Here is an 18,213-nt window from a genome sequence, read left to right as displayed (position 1 = left end):
AGCCATTCGGTCTTCTAGCTCCAACTCTGCAGATCAGGTGCTTTTCCAAGCAGAACGTGGGGGTAGATCTCTCTTCGGCAGGAGCCTCCCTCTGGAACGGCCTCCCTGCCCCTCTCAAGCTTGAGCCAAATTTATTTACGTTCCAGAAGCTTCTCAAGACCCTGCTTTTCTCTTCTTCCTTCCCTCTCCCCCTTCCCCTGCTAATGCCCCCCTCTGCTGTATTGTCAGACATCCTGGTCCCTTCTGAGTCCTACAGGGAACCAGGCCCTCCTCGGCCAGTCTACCCCAGCACCCCGGTCTTCCTGCCTGCCTTACTGACTAACATGCACTTTCCCTTCAGGGCCTCCTTCCCCCGACTAACCTGGCGGGGTGTGCATCCATACCAAGCCTGGTCCACCCCGCCCTTGCACTTAGCATGTGGCTCTCCCTCCTTGCATCCCGTAGCACTTTCCCACCTGGCCTCCCCTTAGCACTTTCCTAGCCCCAGTGGCCCTTTTCTCCCCCCTCCTACTTCCCCCGACCTCCCACCCTGCACTTGTATGCCTCCACTCTGCTCCACACTTCCCTCCCACCCTAGCATTATCCCTTCCCCCGACCTGAACCCCCCCCGCACTGCCCTCCCCTCTGCACTTTGTGTTACTACACTTGCACTATCTGATATGACAAGGCCTAGTAGGACTGCTATTGTGGTTTTCCTGCTTGTCCCAAGCCCCCCCCCATTTTTGTCTTGTGATACCTTGAAACACCATTTGCTGTATAGGCGCTTTATAAATACTCAATAGACAAACAGAATAAAGTCTAGAGCGTCACTATACCACCTGTGTGTCAGTCTCCTTCTGCACCCTTACAACGGTCTCAGTATTTTGCGTCTACAAAAATACTTTATATTAAAAAGGACACTATAAAATGTGTAGCTCTGTATTGGAACTTACTTTTATACTAATTTTTCTGAAAATATGGAAAAACTAGTCCATTTCTAGTTAAGAATTATTTTTCCTGCACATTCCTCACATTGTTTATACAATGTTAACCACACAGTTATACTTAAAAACTTCCTGATTAAGCACCATGTACAGATATCCCATTTGCGGACGACTTACTCTGTTAATGTCGAAGATGAGCTTTCCCTCACGTGGCGTGTACACCTTCTGGTTGTTTGCTCTCATTTTGCTCTGGATGGTGAAGAGCAGCACTTCTAGGTTACCTTTCTCTGTGAACCTGTCATATTAAATAAGTGTTTTAACAGATCAGCTTTTTTTATAGTAACATGTAAACTCTTCAACATTATTTATGGCGTAAATGCAAATAAACAAATTGGTTAACTGGGAAGAGTTTCAGAAAGACACACGATTGTTAACGCACTACACAAAGAAGGTGAGGGTCCAACAGCCTTCAGTGTACAAATAAGTGGAATTCCAAAGTCATCTTGGGTCCTATGTGCATAGTTTGCAATGTATCTGTTTTTGGGGCTTTCTACGTTACCCCTGCCCAAAATTGGTGAAGGCTTTATTTAAATGCTGCCAGGCAGGGTGGAAATGGGGGAAGAGGTTGGTGGTGCTTAGCACTCCAGATGGCTTATGCTGTACCACTCTCCTTTTTCCAACAGGTATCACCATTCGTTCACACCGTGGGGGGTACATAACGGAGTTGCATCTACATTATACGAAATACAGTACACTGCATGATGGAATACATGCAGAATACAGAGGTATTGTCAGAGATTACTAAAACATTGACATTAGCAGCTTCACAAGCCATTTACTATGGAGGAGTGGGATGAATTGCAGTGTGCCCATCTAAACTGGCTCTGTGAGGAGTTGCAAGAGGCATAATAGTCAGTATTTTGGGGACACTATGCAATGAAGAGTACTGTGTGCAGGATCTACTGGTGACTAAACCAAGGAGAGACCCAATCATCTAACATATGTCTTTGGTCCCACCATTGTCCAATTCACAAATATTTTTTTTTCTGCGAACTGATGTTTTGTGAAGGTAAATCAGAGCAACATGTGTCTCGGACCGAATGAGGTGCGGGATGGAGCAATAGCTGTGCTCAGCATCACGAAGAGTCGGAATACAAATATACATTTCTGACAATTGCACAGAGATTCTTATTAAAGAAAGTGTCTGGCTCACGTAGAAGGCAAGATTTACAGCATGTGAATCTTTAACAGATGCAAGGTGTTCTATATATGCTTAGTATTGAGACAGGACTGCGTAGGTGATAAAAGACATGTTACGTTATGCCAAGTAGTATTTGTAAAGCATTACATTCACCATTCCCAGTCAGTTTCCCAATGCTTAATTTGTAAACAAATAGTGCCAGGGCCCACAATATTTCATAGCATGCCTGTGACACATCGAGGCAGGGTGCTCTATTCCACTGTTTCCACCGCCCATCGCTGCCCCCCACGACATCATATTTGGGGTTAAAGTTGCAGGTCATGCCGGCACATTGTTGATGCAATGACTATAGCAGATATACGATTTACAAATAAAAATATGCAATAAAGATGCCAGTTAAGTCTTGAAACAAGACACATGATTGCATGCTTCTTTAAAACGCATCATGGTTAACATCTTGCAACGATTCTTTAGGTGGCAAAAGGAACGCATCAACCGTCTAGTGTGACGAACCTTCGGTTGGCATCACTACTCCCCCAGGGGGGGCCCTTTCCATGAGGCTAGGGAGGTGAGGCCACTATCCAATGTTTCCCCTAGGGGTGGTTTGATGTGAGAGGACCTCATGGTGGAGGTACTCCCTTGCTGGGGACAAGTCAACCCTCACCCCCATAGCAATAACCATAAACTCTTTCTGGCTTAAAGATTCTCGTACCCTGATAAAAAACTGCCCTTGAAACCTTGAAATATACCACATTTATAAAGAATTCTTCTGAGAATCTCAAGGTTTACGATTACCATATATCTTCTTCTGACTATTGTTCATGAGGTTGTTAGGAAGTTCGAGCTAGAACAGTTAGCCAATTCTATCTTTCCGTTAACGGTACTTCAAATCACAGACCACAATCTACTGGGACGAAGAAGTGCATGAGTAAGTACATGGGATACTGATCAACAAGATACTAATGAGGTGGCTCGCAGGAAGAGTAAAGGCTAAACTTAGATCATGTGCATTAGGAGATGACGTCGCACCTGGGCGGAGCAGATCGTATAAAGGAGAAAGACTGAAAAGACACAGTTGAAGTCAATAGCAGAAGCTCTCAGCGGACAACTAGAACCCATGAAGTTCTAATGGTGAAGGTGAAAGCAGTCGTGGAACCGCTACCCTGAGACAGTGGAGCAAACAGGACCAGAGAAGGTCTAACGAGCAGTTGAGAAGCTGACTCGCATGCAAGAAGCTTCGGCCCACGGCCAGACGACCGCTCCACAGCAAGGCCAAGCAGTGAGAGTAGAACAAAGGCAGCGGCGTCCAAGATCGAGGCAAGTCCTGGAGCCGTTTCCCCAGAGTGCAGGAGGTAACAGGAGGGTCAGCTGGGACCATGAGGGTGGGAGGTACGGCCTAACCAATAGTAGTTCTACAGATTGCACCTGGAGTCCTCTCCCTCAATCCAGTGGGAATCAACCTACCACAGGTGGCGAATCCCGTACTAGAAAGTACAATGGGAGTGATCTCCTTCAACAGGGTAATCAAGTAAAGTCCCAATTCATATGGGAAGGAAGTAAACCTGGGCCAAACCGAAGGAGAAACCTGGATCTGGAACCCAAACCAAGAAAGAGAGCAACAAGAGAATAGAAGAATACACCATTGTCTTCATGGCAGTACTTGGTAGCAGAGTAAACCAAGTCTGTCCTAGTCCAGAGAGTGAAGCCATGGTCTGGGATCCTCATAGTGAAAGTCTTACAGGGTTAGGTTGTAAAAGCCAGGGAAGCGAGTCACTGCCCCTGGTGTTTTGAAGTTAAGTGTATGAGAAGCCAGGGGAAGAAAGTAATTCCCCTTGGTGGTGGTAGAGCCAGAAACCAAGATACCGGGAGAAAGGAGTCGTTCCCAAACACTGGAAAGGAATTGGTTTAGTGTATGTGCACACCAGTGTGAATAAGCTGAGCCATGCCACCCTTGACCCAGGTTATCAAAAGGAAGAACTGCCTATGATGAATTCACCTGTGTAGCACCCATTGATGAAGTGTAGGGGACTCACAGGAGCCAGGGAGCGAAACCTGTTCAATGATGTAACCACTGCTGGCAGTACACAAATTTCCCAGAGCTCCCACAGTCATTCCCCAGGCGATAGAAGGGGCCAGCAACTGGCAAGGTCAAGTGAGGGACCTCAAAATAACAAGGGGGAAATGTGTCCCATAATTAAGTGAAATGAGACTACATCACTTAATACAAAGGTCAGCCTGAGTACCCGGGGGAAGAAATTTATGATGAAATCAGCCCCAGGGAAGCTGCAGAACATAGGTTAGGTAAGCAGCCGATTAGACGCTCATTTCAGAACCGGTTTGTGACTCCATACATGTTGGGCTCGGCATGGAGTCTGAATCAAAGCCAAAGGAGGAGATGTCAGATCAGAGGGCCACATGACACTGCTACCCGATCCCCACATGGCTAACAAGGCTTTTATCATCTCAGAGTGGAGGGCTCTGGGCAAAGCCTGATTTCAATTATTAAATCAAAGCCACGATTAATAGTTAACGTGATGGTTAGACACATGCAGAGGTGGTGGAGCCATTGGGCAAAGAGCGATCACAAATGCAGCCTCTAATGGAAAAACTGAACCACCAACCGGAACACCTAGTATGACAACTTAAAACCAGATGAATTGAGAGACCAGCCTAATCGATTAACAATTCTAAAAAAGAGAGCCAAACATTTAGCTGGTTACATCAATTAAGATTCCTTGACTGACTGACAAATGTATGTATGTAGAATACAGCAAACGTGCATTTAGAGGGATTCATGCTGACAGCTATTTGGTAAAGTATTGCCCAATTCAGATTCAAAAATTCATAACCTTTCTCCGATTTAATATATTACCCACACTCGAGCATACGGGGAGGTGGAAAAAGATTCCTAGTGAAAAATGATTGTGTCATATGTGTAGAAGTGAAATTGAGTTGGCCGTCCACCTATAAACCCAGTGCAAAACGTTATGATAAGGGCTATGCTCAGTTTCTTGCTAACCCACAGCAGAGAAAGGGGGATCAATTCTGGAGTTCCATTATGGGCGCAGAATCTGTTGTAATTATGGCTGCAGTGTTTTATGCTTGTTTATGTATAATGCGCACCAGACCAGAGGGTATCAGTGCGCAGGAATTACAAGAAGTCTTTCAGCTTGGGTTACAAATGGCAAGAACATACCTGTTAAATGAATACATAGTATAGTGGATGCATGTTGGGTTCATGGTTGCATCTACTGCAAGAGGACAATATACAATCAGGAGCATATTAGACATAAGCATACAAGTCATGGAATATACAAAGTCGTAAAAGGCACTAATCCTTACTAGTCCTTATTTTTAAGCCAGATAAGATTCTGTCTAAATTTGATAAATGTTTGGTCATCTCACAATGGGGGCATCAAATAGTTCCAAAGCTGAGCCGCCTACACTGAAAAGCTACTGCCCCCTACTTTGGCTAGTTTGAATCTAGGAACAAATAGGCAGTTGGCGTTGACTGTTCTAGTGGGTTTACTTGAAGATTTTCTAGTCATTCTCTTGGTGAGGTAGCTTGGTGCTTTGTTTAGGCATTTGTGGGTGAGTGAAGTAGTTTTCAATTGGATTTTCTCGCTATTGGATAGCCAGTTATGTTGTCTCCTGATCACGGAAATGTGCTCTTTCCTTGTCATACTAAGAGGAGCTCTAAGAGCATTGTTCTGGAGTGTCTGTATTTGCTTGACAATGTATTTGTTGGCGCCAATGTACAGGGCATTACAGTAGTCCAATTTGGACAGAATGAGAGCCCTGACCAGGATGATGCGGCTGTTCGTGGAGAGGAACGGTTTAACCACTCTGATTAATTTGCATGTGTATGCACTGGAAGATGCCAGGGTGTTTACTTGTTTGGTAAATGTGAGGTGGCTTTGAGGTAAAAACCTAAAGTTTTTACCTCGGTGGCAACTTTGTTAAGGTTACCGTAAATGATAAAGGAGGTTTATTCAGTACAGAGTTTTTTGAGGTTGGGTGTTGTCCCCAGGGTGATGAGCTCAGTTTTATCATCATTCAGGCAGAGACCATGGGTAGCCATGCATGCCTGAATGATGATTATAGACTGTTTACCAAGGCCAAATCCCTAACATAATCCCCAAGTGGCAGGAGAATCGGAGTATCATCTGCATAATTAGTGTAGGTGAAACAAAGATGGTCCAGATCATCGAAAAGGGAATATGGAAATGTACCAATTATATCAATGACTTCTGATCGTCGGGCTTTCTTTTGTATGTAAATCCCGATATTTGTAAATCTTGATATATACAACTAGTGCATGCTTTTGACATTCTAAAATGCTTACTGGCAATAAGTAATTTGCAAGTAATTTAAATAGTGGTATTTATTTTCTGTATTGATATCGTATTTTAATACATGCTTTAGATTTTCATACAATGTTTCCTTATTAAATGTGTTTAAGGTTTAAAATAAAAAGAATTCTGACAATATGCTGTCAGCACCGGTGTAAAGAGGCACAATCCTCCTGACTTTGTGGGGATAGGCAGAATTCCCAACAGTGAGTCGAAAAAGGAGGAGTAGCAAAGAGACTGAATCTGCTCACGTAAAGTCAAGGAAACCCACTAAATGGAGAGTGAGAGAATAGAATGTGGCTGTGCCAATTAAGCCACACCATAGAATGGTTGAAAGGAAAGGCTAGACTAGAGAGCCTTGTAGGAACCTGTACTCCAAGGCTGCGAGCGGCCAGGTCTAGAAAAGAACAGTGGAGAAACCAGCCACTGGCTGTAGCCCAGATCCTGTTGGCAGCTGCGTAGCCACCAGCACAACTAAAGAATCCTGAAACATTTGAGAATCCAGTTGGGGGAAGGAAGCTCCTACGCATTATTACCCAGGTAGGGAGGGGAGAATTCCTACCTACCTGCAAAGACAAAGAAGAAACCCCTGAGCAAGAATGATAGGTATTTTCCTGGGAACACACTGGCGGAACTCCGAGAGCAAGAGGTATACAATACAGGGCTTGCCCATGCAGCTGTCTCAAGGCCACTGGGCCTCATTACAAGCTTGCTGGTCCGGAAACAACGGGGGGCAATGGGCAATTGCCGGGTCCGCCGGGTTGTAATGCACCGGTAATTGCCCAGCGCCGAGGAAAATAAATGACTGGCGGCAGCCATGCCGTTTTTACCAGCACGGCTACCGCCAGACTCATAATGAGGCCCACTGTATCCTAAGGAGGACAGAGAAAAGTGTGGTGGGTCACATATAAATGCAACTGATTAGGAACACCACACCCAAAGCACGTCAGGGGACTGTGAGTTATAGAAGCGACTGGACTCCTGACACTAGGTCCATTTAGAGTAGGCCCTTCACTGAACTTCATTCATCCCTCCTTCCTCCCACTGTTACCTTAGAATCTACATTTAATGTTGGTTCCTCCCAGAATGGCCATTTCCCCCCCAACCCATCAACCGCACAATAGAAAATAAACGGGTTGAAACAGCTCACGTGATCAATGTGTTCTGTGCTATTCACAAGGGGCATGCGCCATGTGTCAACTAACAGTGTCGTGCCTCAATTCCGAAGTGTTGACTCCGAGTGTTGGGCTTGTATTTGTGAAACAGGTACACTGGAACATATGATGTGGGATTGTAGGAAGGTGTGTGAATTTTGGAATGAGATTGGTGTGGTGATGGAAAAGGTCTTGGATGAACCGATAGGTCTTGATTTTGAGACATTAATACTTGGAAATGATGCTACCTTAGATATACTCACTCAAAGCCAAAAGAAGTGGTTATTTAGGGGAGCCATGATGAGAAAATAAATCATCCTTAGGAATTGGAAATCCGACATTTCTTTAAAAAAAGGGGACTGGTTGAAAGAAATGCTTGATCTGGCGGATGTGGAAAAATGTATATACAAGAAACAAGGCAAGAATGAGTCGTTTATGAAAATTTGGGGCACATTTCTGATATTGTATTGAATCTGACAATTTCATATTATATGATGTGTACCTGGCATCTGTAAGGGGGGTAGGGGGTATTTATGTGTTTGTAATTATGTCTATAGTTTTTGCTACAAATTTCTTTGTTATTTCATGTTTTGTTAGAAGTAAAATGAAAATAAAACATGAAAAAAAAGAAAAAAATAATTCCGAAGTGTTGTGCATCACATGAGCTTGGTCATGTCTCAGGGGCTGGCCCTCACGCTTTTTATTAATGTCTCTGAACAAACCCAATACTCACTTTGGTGGTTTCTCCACAGTGCGGTATGTGTTAAAGGCCTGTAGCTGGTTCTGCACGCCACCTAGAGAGTTGGCCAGCTGACGATCATTCAATGTGTGAATGGTCTGTTCAATCCACTGCAGAAGATCTGAAGCCAGGGTCTCGTACTTCTCAATCAGTTGGTCCGCTTCAATCGCGTAATCCAGAACCTAGGATTCAAAGGGAAACAAGTTGTTTAAAATTTAGTAAAGGCCTTTTTTCATTAGTCTAATGCTGTAGACTCCTTTGCTTGGGCCAATGCAGCGACGCTCTGCGTTTCTGCAGTGGAGAGGTCTGCAGCCCTCCCCTGCTCATGTCCTCTGCTGCCCTTGCTTTGGGTCGTTATGGTTTACCCACTTGTTTGATTAGCAGTGGTCAAAATGGGCGGGAGCAGTTGGGGGAGAGGTGCTCCTCTACTTTTTTTTAAAATTAAGTTTCTGTTTCTATACTTTTATTTTAAAAAGAAACCGTTCCGGAACAGTTTTGTTTTAAAATAAAAGTGTAGGAAGCAGTTGAAACTTGCACTTCAGTGCACTGCACTGAATGTTCCCTTAAACAGCAGGCGCATTTGTTTGGAGGTTTGTATTGTGCATGGGAGGGGGGCAGGGGAGCTGACTATGGGGTTTGTGGGGTCAGCCAGCAAGGAACATAGTTCGACTACTTCTTTTCATGCACTTCGACCACTATGGTGTTAATCCTCCGTTTCAGGGTCTGTAACGGGGATAACGGCGCGGCAGCCCAGGTTATCGGCCCACGCTCGATGGCTCTGGGGCATTATTCCCCCGTTCCAGCCCCTGGGATGGGGGATGAAGGCTATTAGTACCCTGGGTTGCCAAAACAGTAACCAGGGGTGCTACAACAGCACACGCGTATGGGAGCCCCCCTTCCCATGGCAGTGTGCGGGAGGCTAGTGGAAGGAGTGGATGCGGCAGCAGCGCCATGCCGAAATAGTAAGGGGGTGGGGGGGGGGGAGAAAAAAATAAAGGGGGCGAGGGTGAGGAGAAGATGGCGGCGGTGGCCAAGCCTGATTTGCATATGGTCTTTCCCTTTCTGTAATGGCTTGGCAGGCGAAGAACAGTGTCTGGAGGGTTGCCCAGAGCAATGCCAGTGGTTAAGATTCATTCTAAACCTTCCAGCCATCACCTTTGTTTTGGCAGGGGAGCTGGCTGTCAGGCGGCTTGGAAGGCGGGCTTGTAGCAGCGGTTTAAGCTTGTGTTCCTAGCCATCTGATTCGCTGGCTCCCCCAGCCTCGGTGCTACTGTCGATCAGTCCAGGAAGACTTGTGCTCGTGAAACAAGTTTCATCTGCTTTGGGCATGGCTTCAAAACCGCATTTAGGTCTGCAAAAGCAGAAATCTATAGCGTACAATCAATTTACCCTTTCAACAACTTACTTGTGCAGTATTCCAAGTTTACGTGTAAGGTGTCGGTTTTTCTGAAATCTAAATACGCATTCATTTCTTTGCAGCAATTCCATGATCTGCTTTCTAAGTTTACAAATCACTGCAGAATTTGCTCTACAACTGTGCACTCACCCTGTTAATTAGCATCAGCATCTACAGTAAAAAGAGGGGTACTCCGATATGAACGTACTCTGTGCATTACAAAGTTAACTTTCTTTATTGTTTGGTAATCTTATACAGAATGTCATGTGTCTTACGAGTACAATAAAAGCAGGAAATGTGGCTGTAGGGGGTGACTTCAGTTTATTTATATACAGGAGGAACAATGCTCTTTTGAACACAAAATAACGTACAATAGTTAAGAAATCAGATTTCACGGGAAGTAGCGAGCTTCTTACAACGGGATGAGTTTGAAGGACATTCTGACCAGGTTGTGGAGGAAAGTAAATGGAACAGCCACCTGGGTCAATACATAAGTGAACATACCATATTTAGAATATGCATGTTATTTTGAATTGTCCATTCAAATCATATGTCAGAAACGCACCTCTAAACCGTTTCCTCGCCTCTCAAGTGAATTCTGGTGAAGAGCAGAGTTCCACGTTGCATTAGCACCTGGGAAGTTTGAAGCAGCCAATCAGAAAGCAGGCTTTATGGTTTAGGATCATGTACCGGGAAAGTTGTTGCTGCTCGCTACCTCCGCCATGCACCCTTTTTCCAGAGTCCTTGTGACATTTTTTTTTAAAATTCACTCACTTGCCGGTTGAGGACACCCCCCCCCCCCACCCCCCACTCCAGACCTCGGCTCCTTCAGGTCTACCGTGAAAATAGAAAAGTGGCCCATCCTAGAGCGTCAGTTGCCATTTCCATGACAGCCATCGTCGGTGCAGTCCCCCATCCCCAAAAAAAGCAGCACTCAGCTATTGTCATTAAAGACCTCACAGTGATCAGTACTGACCAGTAACAGCCTGGAGCCCATTGTAATGACACTTGCTTTGCGCATCCCAGAAGTCGTTATCACTAAAATGTGGACCAACCTGCAAATCCCCAGGGATTTCAGGTAATCTCCATGGTACAAACCTTCCCACGTTTCTTTTCCTCTTGTTCTACCTTCATACTGCTAGGACACATTCTTGGCTTTGATTTGTGTCTTTCTTTGCATGTTCTTCCAGAGGGGTTTTCTGGCACCATCGTCATAACAATGCGGTCAACCAAATCCTTCACAATCAGATGGGCTGGCCCATATGGAAATCTGGCGAGATTGACAGGATGTGTTCCAATCGGAAGAGAGCAGCGTTTTCAAACCTCTTCTGGCCACCCAACCACTGAGCAGATACCATATTTATTTATTTTTATTTATTGGGTTTTTATAATGCGCCTATATAGCAAACAGATGACCAGGTAGGGGGAAGTACAGGGGAGAAAAATAAAAACGTTCCTACTAGGTCGTGAGACAATTCAAATTGTGCAAGTGCAAACAGAAAGAGGGGATGGGGAGGGAGGGGAAGTGAAGGGTATGGATGGGAGGTGGAGACGACAAACGTTCCCACTACGTCGTCAGACTATTTGGAGCGTGAAAGTACTGTACATCGAAGAGCAAGCATGGGAGAAGGGGGATGAGGAGGGGAGGGAGCAGCGCTAAAGAGGGAGGAGAGCAGCAGGCTACATTTGAGTAGCAATGAAAACGGGTCAACACAGCACAAGGCTGGAATGGAGAGAGAGTTGGGAGTGGGTGCACAATTCGGAAAACCACAACTCATGGTGAAGGCGGCTACATCAATAAAGCAGGTACAGGTAGGAAAAAAGCAACAATGGAACATGTAAAACAAGGTCGGTCAGCAGCGGCATCAAGAGTGCAGAGATGGAAGGCAAGACTTCATGGGCCGGGGGACTACATTGTTATTCAGAAACAACCAGGTAGGAAAGCAGCATTGATAAGGGAGCATAGTTAGACAGTGTAGATTGTAGATGCATAGGTACATAGTGGTGCGGCCTACCAGTTCGTAAGGGTGTGAAGATGAGGTTAATGTGAGGAGGGGGATATGCAAACTTTTGTGCGTTTCCCCATCTGTCTTTCTAAGGTCTGGAATCCAGAGACCCATTCACACAAGCTACCGAACTTGAGCTTGGTACCTTTAGCCCTCGATCTTCAAGTCAGGCAGGGGGCATAACCATGTATGGCTACTTCCTTATCCCACTCACTTTTTGACACACATACACACATCGTAGATTGCTCCAACCAGTGGAGCCCACACAGCTAAAGGTGCCATGTTGCTCGCACATGGAACAGGGTACCTTTGGGGCATCCTGAACCGGACAGGTTTGCAGTCCTTCAAGGCCACATAACTGTCACATCCATTAGAAAGTCGGTAAAACAAGTCAGAAAAAAAAGTAAAGCACCCCGGCCTCTGGAGAAAGTTATAGTTTGTAACTTTTGACCCCACAAGGGTAGATTACTCCTTGACGCACTTATCAGAGAGAGCTTTACTTTTTCTGCAAAATGGTAATGCTAAATGAAGAGACTAAAGTACTTACACAATCCACCTTGAACCAACAGATGTAATGCATCTCCAGATGGCGTTAGGTGGTTACTTTCATATAAAATGTTCTCCCCACCCAGAGCATGGTCACAAGATGGAGAAAAGCTATGAATGGTGCAAGAGCCACACTATGAATTCCAGCCCACACTGCATTTCCAAAATCCACCTAGACAACGTCATCTGTTCTGCCAAACTCAAATCAAGCCAGCTATGGAAGCTGTGTTATCATTGTTAATGAAGCTTGTAATTGGCTCGATTTGACCAAATTAGTCATGGGAATTGACACACTAAACGCAGAATTAAAGGTGAAGCTAAGGGATTTGGCTGAAAAAATAAAATAGCCGAGCCTCCATTGACGGACAGACCCTTAATTCATGATTAAATTGTGGGCATTGATCTTTTCCCTACCGTAAGCACACATTCAGCATTCTATTGTTGCCATTTTAAATATGCCTAGACGTGCATTCCCCAATATGCAGGGCCAGTCTTCTGCGGCCTAGTGAACCCAAGGGGGTGGGGGATGCGTGGAGCTGCTTTTACGGTCTACCACTCCCATTCATTTGCAGATATTCTCTACCGCAGCCGACGGTCAACTTGTTGGGCGCCGTGCCCAAAGGGGCCACCTGGAGCTGGGAGTAATTTCACCGCCTCCCATTCATATGTGGATTTTATTAAATGCCTTATGCTATACATAAGAGTACGCATTTTGTTATCAAACTAAGGAGCACAAAAAAAAATTGAATGAAGCTACAAGAGTCAGAAGCTGTGTGTAGCTAATGAAGTTGGAGCAGGCTTTTTGCACGAGTGGTCTCCTTTTATTTTTAAATGAAGCAATTCATCAACTCAATTGAAAGTTCTGAGATCTTCATTAACAACGCGTTTCCTTCCTTGATTTTGGCCTTTCACTTGGCAGAATAAAACAGATAATGTTATGTTTTACTCCACCTATTTTACTGCACTGCCTTGTGGAGATATATCATTTTTCTTGTGCTCATTTATCCTCCGAGTGAACCATGCTTGTTTTCCCCAACATTTTTCTATGCTAATTTCTTGGTTTACTCCTAAGCAATGATTCTTTTGCAAAATAAATGTCAAGAAACCTACAAACTACAACACTTCCTGGTTGTAGATATTGCCTTGTGTATGGGTCTATAAAAGATGACAAAAATAGATGCCATATATGTTACATTCTCCAGTTTAAACAATCAAAGGTATCCTAATCGTTTCTATTCAAAGCATAATTTGGGATGTGCGGGGCGGGGGGTGGGTAGGTTTACTTGAGATGACACTTCATTTGCTCCTTTAGACATTTCATGTGTGTTACATTGTTGTAGAAGGTGTATACATTGGAATCTGTGCATCTGGTACATATCACAATACCACAATTGTGTGCTCCTGGGCATATCCTACACTCTGTGCCACTTGAATGTCAAGCCTTAAGAAGCGCTGCATAAAATCTAAACCAGCATTGGCAAACCTAATAGTTTTGGCTTTAGTATAGGCATTGCAAAGATTAACTGCGAGGATTGAGGAGCCAAAGGCAAGTCAGATGGCGAAGGAAAAAAGTACGAAGGAGCGAGGGGAAGAGTGGCAGTTGCATGGCACTGTCTGCAGCTGTAAAGGCAGAGAGGGAGTTGGAGAGTTGTGCTGAGCACAAAGATGGACAAATTTCACTACCAAAACGTTAGTCATAGCAGTTCAGGAGACGTACTAAGATCTGCATGTCAGTAACGGGATCCAGTAGACACATCCACCAGGGCAAAGGACCTTCAGGTAAAAAACCTGGCTGATTGCGGCACGGGTGTACCCTGGGGGTTCTATGCCAGCTGTGAGAAGCTCATTTACATTTTTTTTTATTTTATTGGGTATTTATAATGCGCCTATACACAATGGCTATGGTTCATGTAATTATTTGCAGGTTAAACAGAGTTGCGTGCCATCCTGCCCATAAAACCGTGTTCCTCAAACAGGGATTTGCAGACAGAATGGCACACAAATCCCTGTTTTAAAAGCAAATAATTCCTTCAATCAGGGCCAGTGTGTTTCGAGGCGCAGCAAGACATGAGGGTGGGAGAACAGGGAGGACAAAACAAATCGATCCTACAAGGCCTTGTGACATTAGGATTGTATAAGTGCAGTAAAGAGAAGTGCATGTATGGGGGTAGGGTAGCAGAGTGCCTGTCAGGGCAGAAGGGCCTGTGAGAAAAGGCAAGTGCCAGGGGAGGTCAGGTGGACAGAGCGAAGGGAAAGCAGAGAGTGCAGGGGAAGGAAGGTCCATGAGCTAAGTGCGAAGAAGGGGCTGGAAGGGCTTCAAAGGTGCAGGCCCAGCCAGGCTAGTGTGTGGTAAGAGCAAGTGCAGGTTGAGGGGGTGGGCTCAGAGTAGACGAAGTGCAGGGGTAGGCTGGACTGGTGCCCTGTAAGACTCTGAAGGAACCAGGCAGCAAATCAAGAAGCTGAAGGTGACATTAGTAGGGGAGAGAGAAGGAAGAAGAGAAAAGGAATGTCTTGAGAAACCTCTGCAATTTAAGGAGATCCAACTCAAATCTGAGAGGGGCAGGGAGGCCATTCCAGAGGGAGGCACCTGCAAAGAAGCGAGATCTACCCCCACACTGTGTTTGGAAAAGCGTCTGATCTGCAGAGAGTTAGAGCTAGATGACCGAAGGGCTTAAGCAGGGAGCCATTTAGGGAGAGAGAGTTGGATGTAGAGGGGTTCCAGGCCCAAGAAAGCCTTGTGGAGGATGCAGAGGGTCTTGAACTTGATCATCGCTGCAGCCAGTGGAGAGATTTTAGGGCTGGTGAGATGCGGTCCCCGGGCTTGAGGCCAAGGATAAGGCTTGTAGTCCTGTTCTGGATTAGTTGAAGGAGGCTAAGAGAGGAGTGATAGTAAAACTGCCAAAGGACATATAGGAACATAGTTTCTACTGGATACAGGTGTAACATGTTTTAATAATGGAGTTCACCTGATAAAGAATCAACAGTAGACATTTCTTGATAGAAACTGAGGAGATGTGCAGACACCCATCTATGAGCAATTTGGCCCAGTAGAAAGTAGAAACCCATTGGAAATAACCAACTACAATGTATATAAGGACACAAGGCCTTCAGATAAAACCCATGAGAAAGCAGTGACCAATTACAGCAAGAGGTGGGCTCTCTCAGTTGGGTTCTAATGGATCAAGTTGCCAACATGTACTTTGACAATCAGGTAACCTATATAAATGGAAGAAAACAAATGGGCATCGTGTTTACGCCCCATCACAAAATAATTTTGTGCAAAAAGAAACATTAGCAATTCGCTCATTAAACGAGCAGCACACATGGTCAGAGGTGCTCTTTCCATGCATCTTAAAGAGCATTCTGTAAGAGCACCACATTTGTTGTGCGACTTAACAACAAATGTACAGTTTTGTTCCTGTTTTAATAAATGTTTCTTGCTTTGTGGTCTTTAAGTGAAGTCTTAGAGCACAGGGAGACCAATGCACACAAACAATGGTTTGTCATCTTCAGAGGGCTTTAGGTGAGGTGGGCTGGTCGTAGCCGTTGCTACCGATCGGATTCCCCCATGGCATTCATGCATAGATAGTGAATGGCAATACTTCTCTTCCCCAGAAGATGTCCCTATAACCCTTGTTTTGTGATACTTTGAAAGGAAAAAATAGATATATTGTTTCATTTCCTGCCAGATATCGTATTGCACTCTGTTATTAGGATGATTTAATAAACCTAATACAGAAACAGCATGGATTTTCTTTAATACAATTGAGTGATATATGCCTGCATTAACCGATTTTATTTGGTCTGTATTTTACTCAACATTTTATGCTGGTTAATTAGATTACATTTAAGAAACCTTTGAAAGTAGACTTCACCATTTCATGCCACATATGGTCAAATCTATAGTTGGCCATTTGTGATTCTTTGGGCCGTCCCACTTATTAGGCACTGACCCAAAATATTTCAGCACTCTCTGTGGACGATCCCCCCCAGCCATCACAATCTTAATTACTTACCACAATTAAATCACTGCATTGTTTGTTTGGATGCTCAGAGTTTTTGCACACAGGAGGAGCTAACCATGGTTTCGAATAGGACACTGTCTGGACAAAGGCCGAACTTGTTCTAAAGCACTTAAAAACGCTATGCAGATGTAGATCGTATGCCTTGGTTTGCATGTCCAGAAACGGTTCCACGTCTTTACTTTGCCTGCATTTACTACATAGGTCTTTCCCCCACAGTAAATACATCTGGGGTCCTTCCAAACCGCAATTCTATCTTTAACATTGAGGCCCATTCATAGGATTGTGGGTATCAAAACATCGGGACAAGTAGCATGCTCAGCCAATCAAACTGTCCATCTATACCATTGATTTCTAAGACTAACTCCTGGTTGTGCAGTGTGACACATCTGTACTATTTGTTCCTTCTCCGCGAAGGGGTTCCACCTCTTTTGAGCTAGGGAAGTGAACCCGCTAAGCAAGAGCCTCCCTAAGCATATGGGTAAGTGGAACTTCACTGGTAGTGACTCCCTTAGGGACAAGGTGTAATCTTGGGAATCTGAACATCTGGTACAAATCACTATCAAAATTGTGTGATCGTGGGCAGATCCTACAATCTCTATGACACTTAAACGCAAAGCCATAAAAAGTGCTGCATAAAATCTAAACCAGCATTGGCAAAGCTAGAAGTTTTGGCTTTTGTATAGGCATTGCAAAGATTAACAGAGGATTGAGGGGCTAAAGGAAAGTCAGATGGTCAATTGGTCATTAAAAGCAGTGGTAAGCTCCAATGGATTATTTAATTAAGAATGTGTTGTACCTCTGTCAGCCATACAGTATGGCATGTGAAAGTTCTGGCTCTACTCACGCTCAGCAGACCCATCCACCGATCATACACAATCTTTGAAGCTCCCTCTCCCAGTTGCTCTTCACCCATCAAACTCAGATTACACATTCACCAACATCTATGTTGGTGATTTCCACCCAGGTAGTTCCCCCAACCAGATAGAAAACTCTTACTGAACAGTATCCTCACTCCACTCCCCCCCCCCCCCCCCCACAAACTCACCCAGCACATCACCTACCTCACACATAGCTGGCAACACTGTTGATGTTGTATACAAGTTTGAACTAAAAAAAAAACACGTGTACCTCCGGTCTTTTCTGAGTTTGTGGAGTTACACTGGCTGTAACCAGATTTGTTATCTTTTTTTAAAAGATAACATTTATTTATTGGACATTTGTATGGCGTCTATTCATAGGTGTTTCCAGGCACCACAAAATAGGGGGATGGGAGGTGGAAGTCAAAAAAGTAAAAACAACAAAAACAGTTATATTGGCCTTGTGACAACCCTACCGTGCAAGTGCATGACAAGGAGGTAAGTGCAAGGGGTGGGGATAGAGGGAGAAGTGGAGGAGTGGGGTACCCCCAAGGGTGGGGGCAGGCAAGTGCTGTGTGGGCCAAGGTGGCAAGTGGCAGGGGAGGATGAGTGTAGTGGACAGGGAGGACCAGATTGGACTAGTCAGGGAAAGGTAGTCCAAGGGCAAGTGCTGGGAAAGGATGCTGGGGGTATTGGAAGGGGGTGGTCTGGCGCCTGTAAGACTGAGCAGGGACCAGGCCCCAATCGGAGCAGCAGATGGAGAATTAACACAGAAGGGAAGGTAGAGGAGAAATGTAAAGTCTTGAGAAGTTTGCAGAACTTAGACTTCGGCTCAAGTCTGATGGGGAGGCCGCTCCAGAGAGAGGAGCCAGATGAGGAAAGGTGGCAAGTGGGAGGGGAAGGGGAGGATCTACCTCCCACACTCTTTTTGGAGAAACGTTTTACCTGCAGAGAGTTGGAGCCAGAAGACCAAAGGACTCTGGCCGGGCGGTATTTAGGGAGGGAAAGCTGGAT

At 44.9% G+C, this 18,213-nt stretch overlaps 1 protein-coding gene across 3 annotated transcripts in view; it reads right to left on the bottom strand.

Moving 5' to 3' along the window:
* SPTBN2 (spectrin beta, non-erythrocytic 2) overlaps positions 1-18,213 on the bottom strand; it is a 1,293,574-nt gene that overhangs the window by 713,006 nt on the left and 562,355 nt on the right. For all 3 annotated transcript variants that reach the window (XM_069644771.1, XM_069644772.1, XM_069644773.1), the window contains 2 exons: positions 8,364-8,551; positions 1,101-1,218 (listed from right to left, as the gene is read on the bottom strand). In XM_069644771.1, the coding sequence (XP_069500872.1) occupies positions 1,101-1,218; positions 8,364-8,551 (306 nt within the window). The remainder of the gene's footprint in view (positions 1-1,100; positions 1,219-8,363; positions 8,552-18,213) is intronic.

This window comes from Ambystoma mexicanum, chromosome 2p, assembly GCF_040938575.1.
Source record: "Ambystoma mexicanum isolate Mex_15411 chromosome 2p, UKY_AmexF1_1, whole genome shotgun sequence".
NCBI lineage: Eukaryota > Metazoa > Chordata > Amphibia > Caudata > Ambystomatidae > Ambystoma > Ambystoma mexicanum.
The sequence above is the reverse complement of the archived record's forward strand: the minus strand, read 5'-3'. Positions and strand labels throughout refer to the sequence as shown.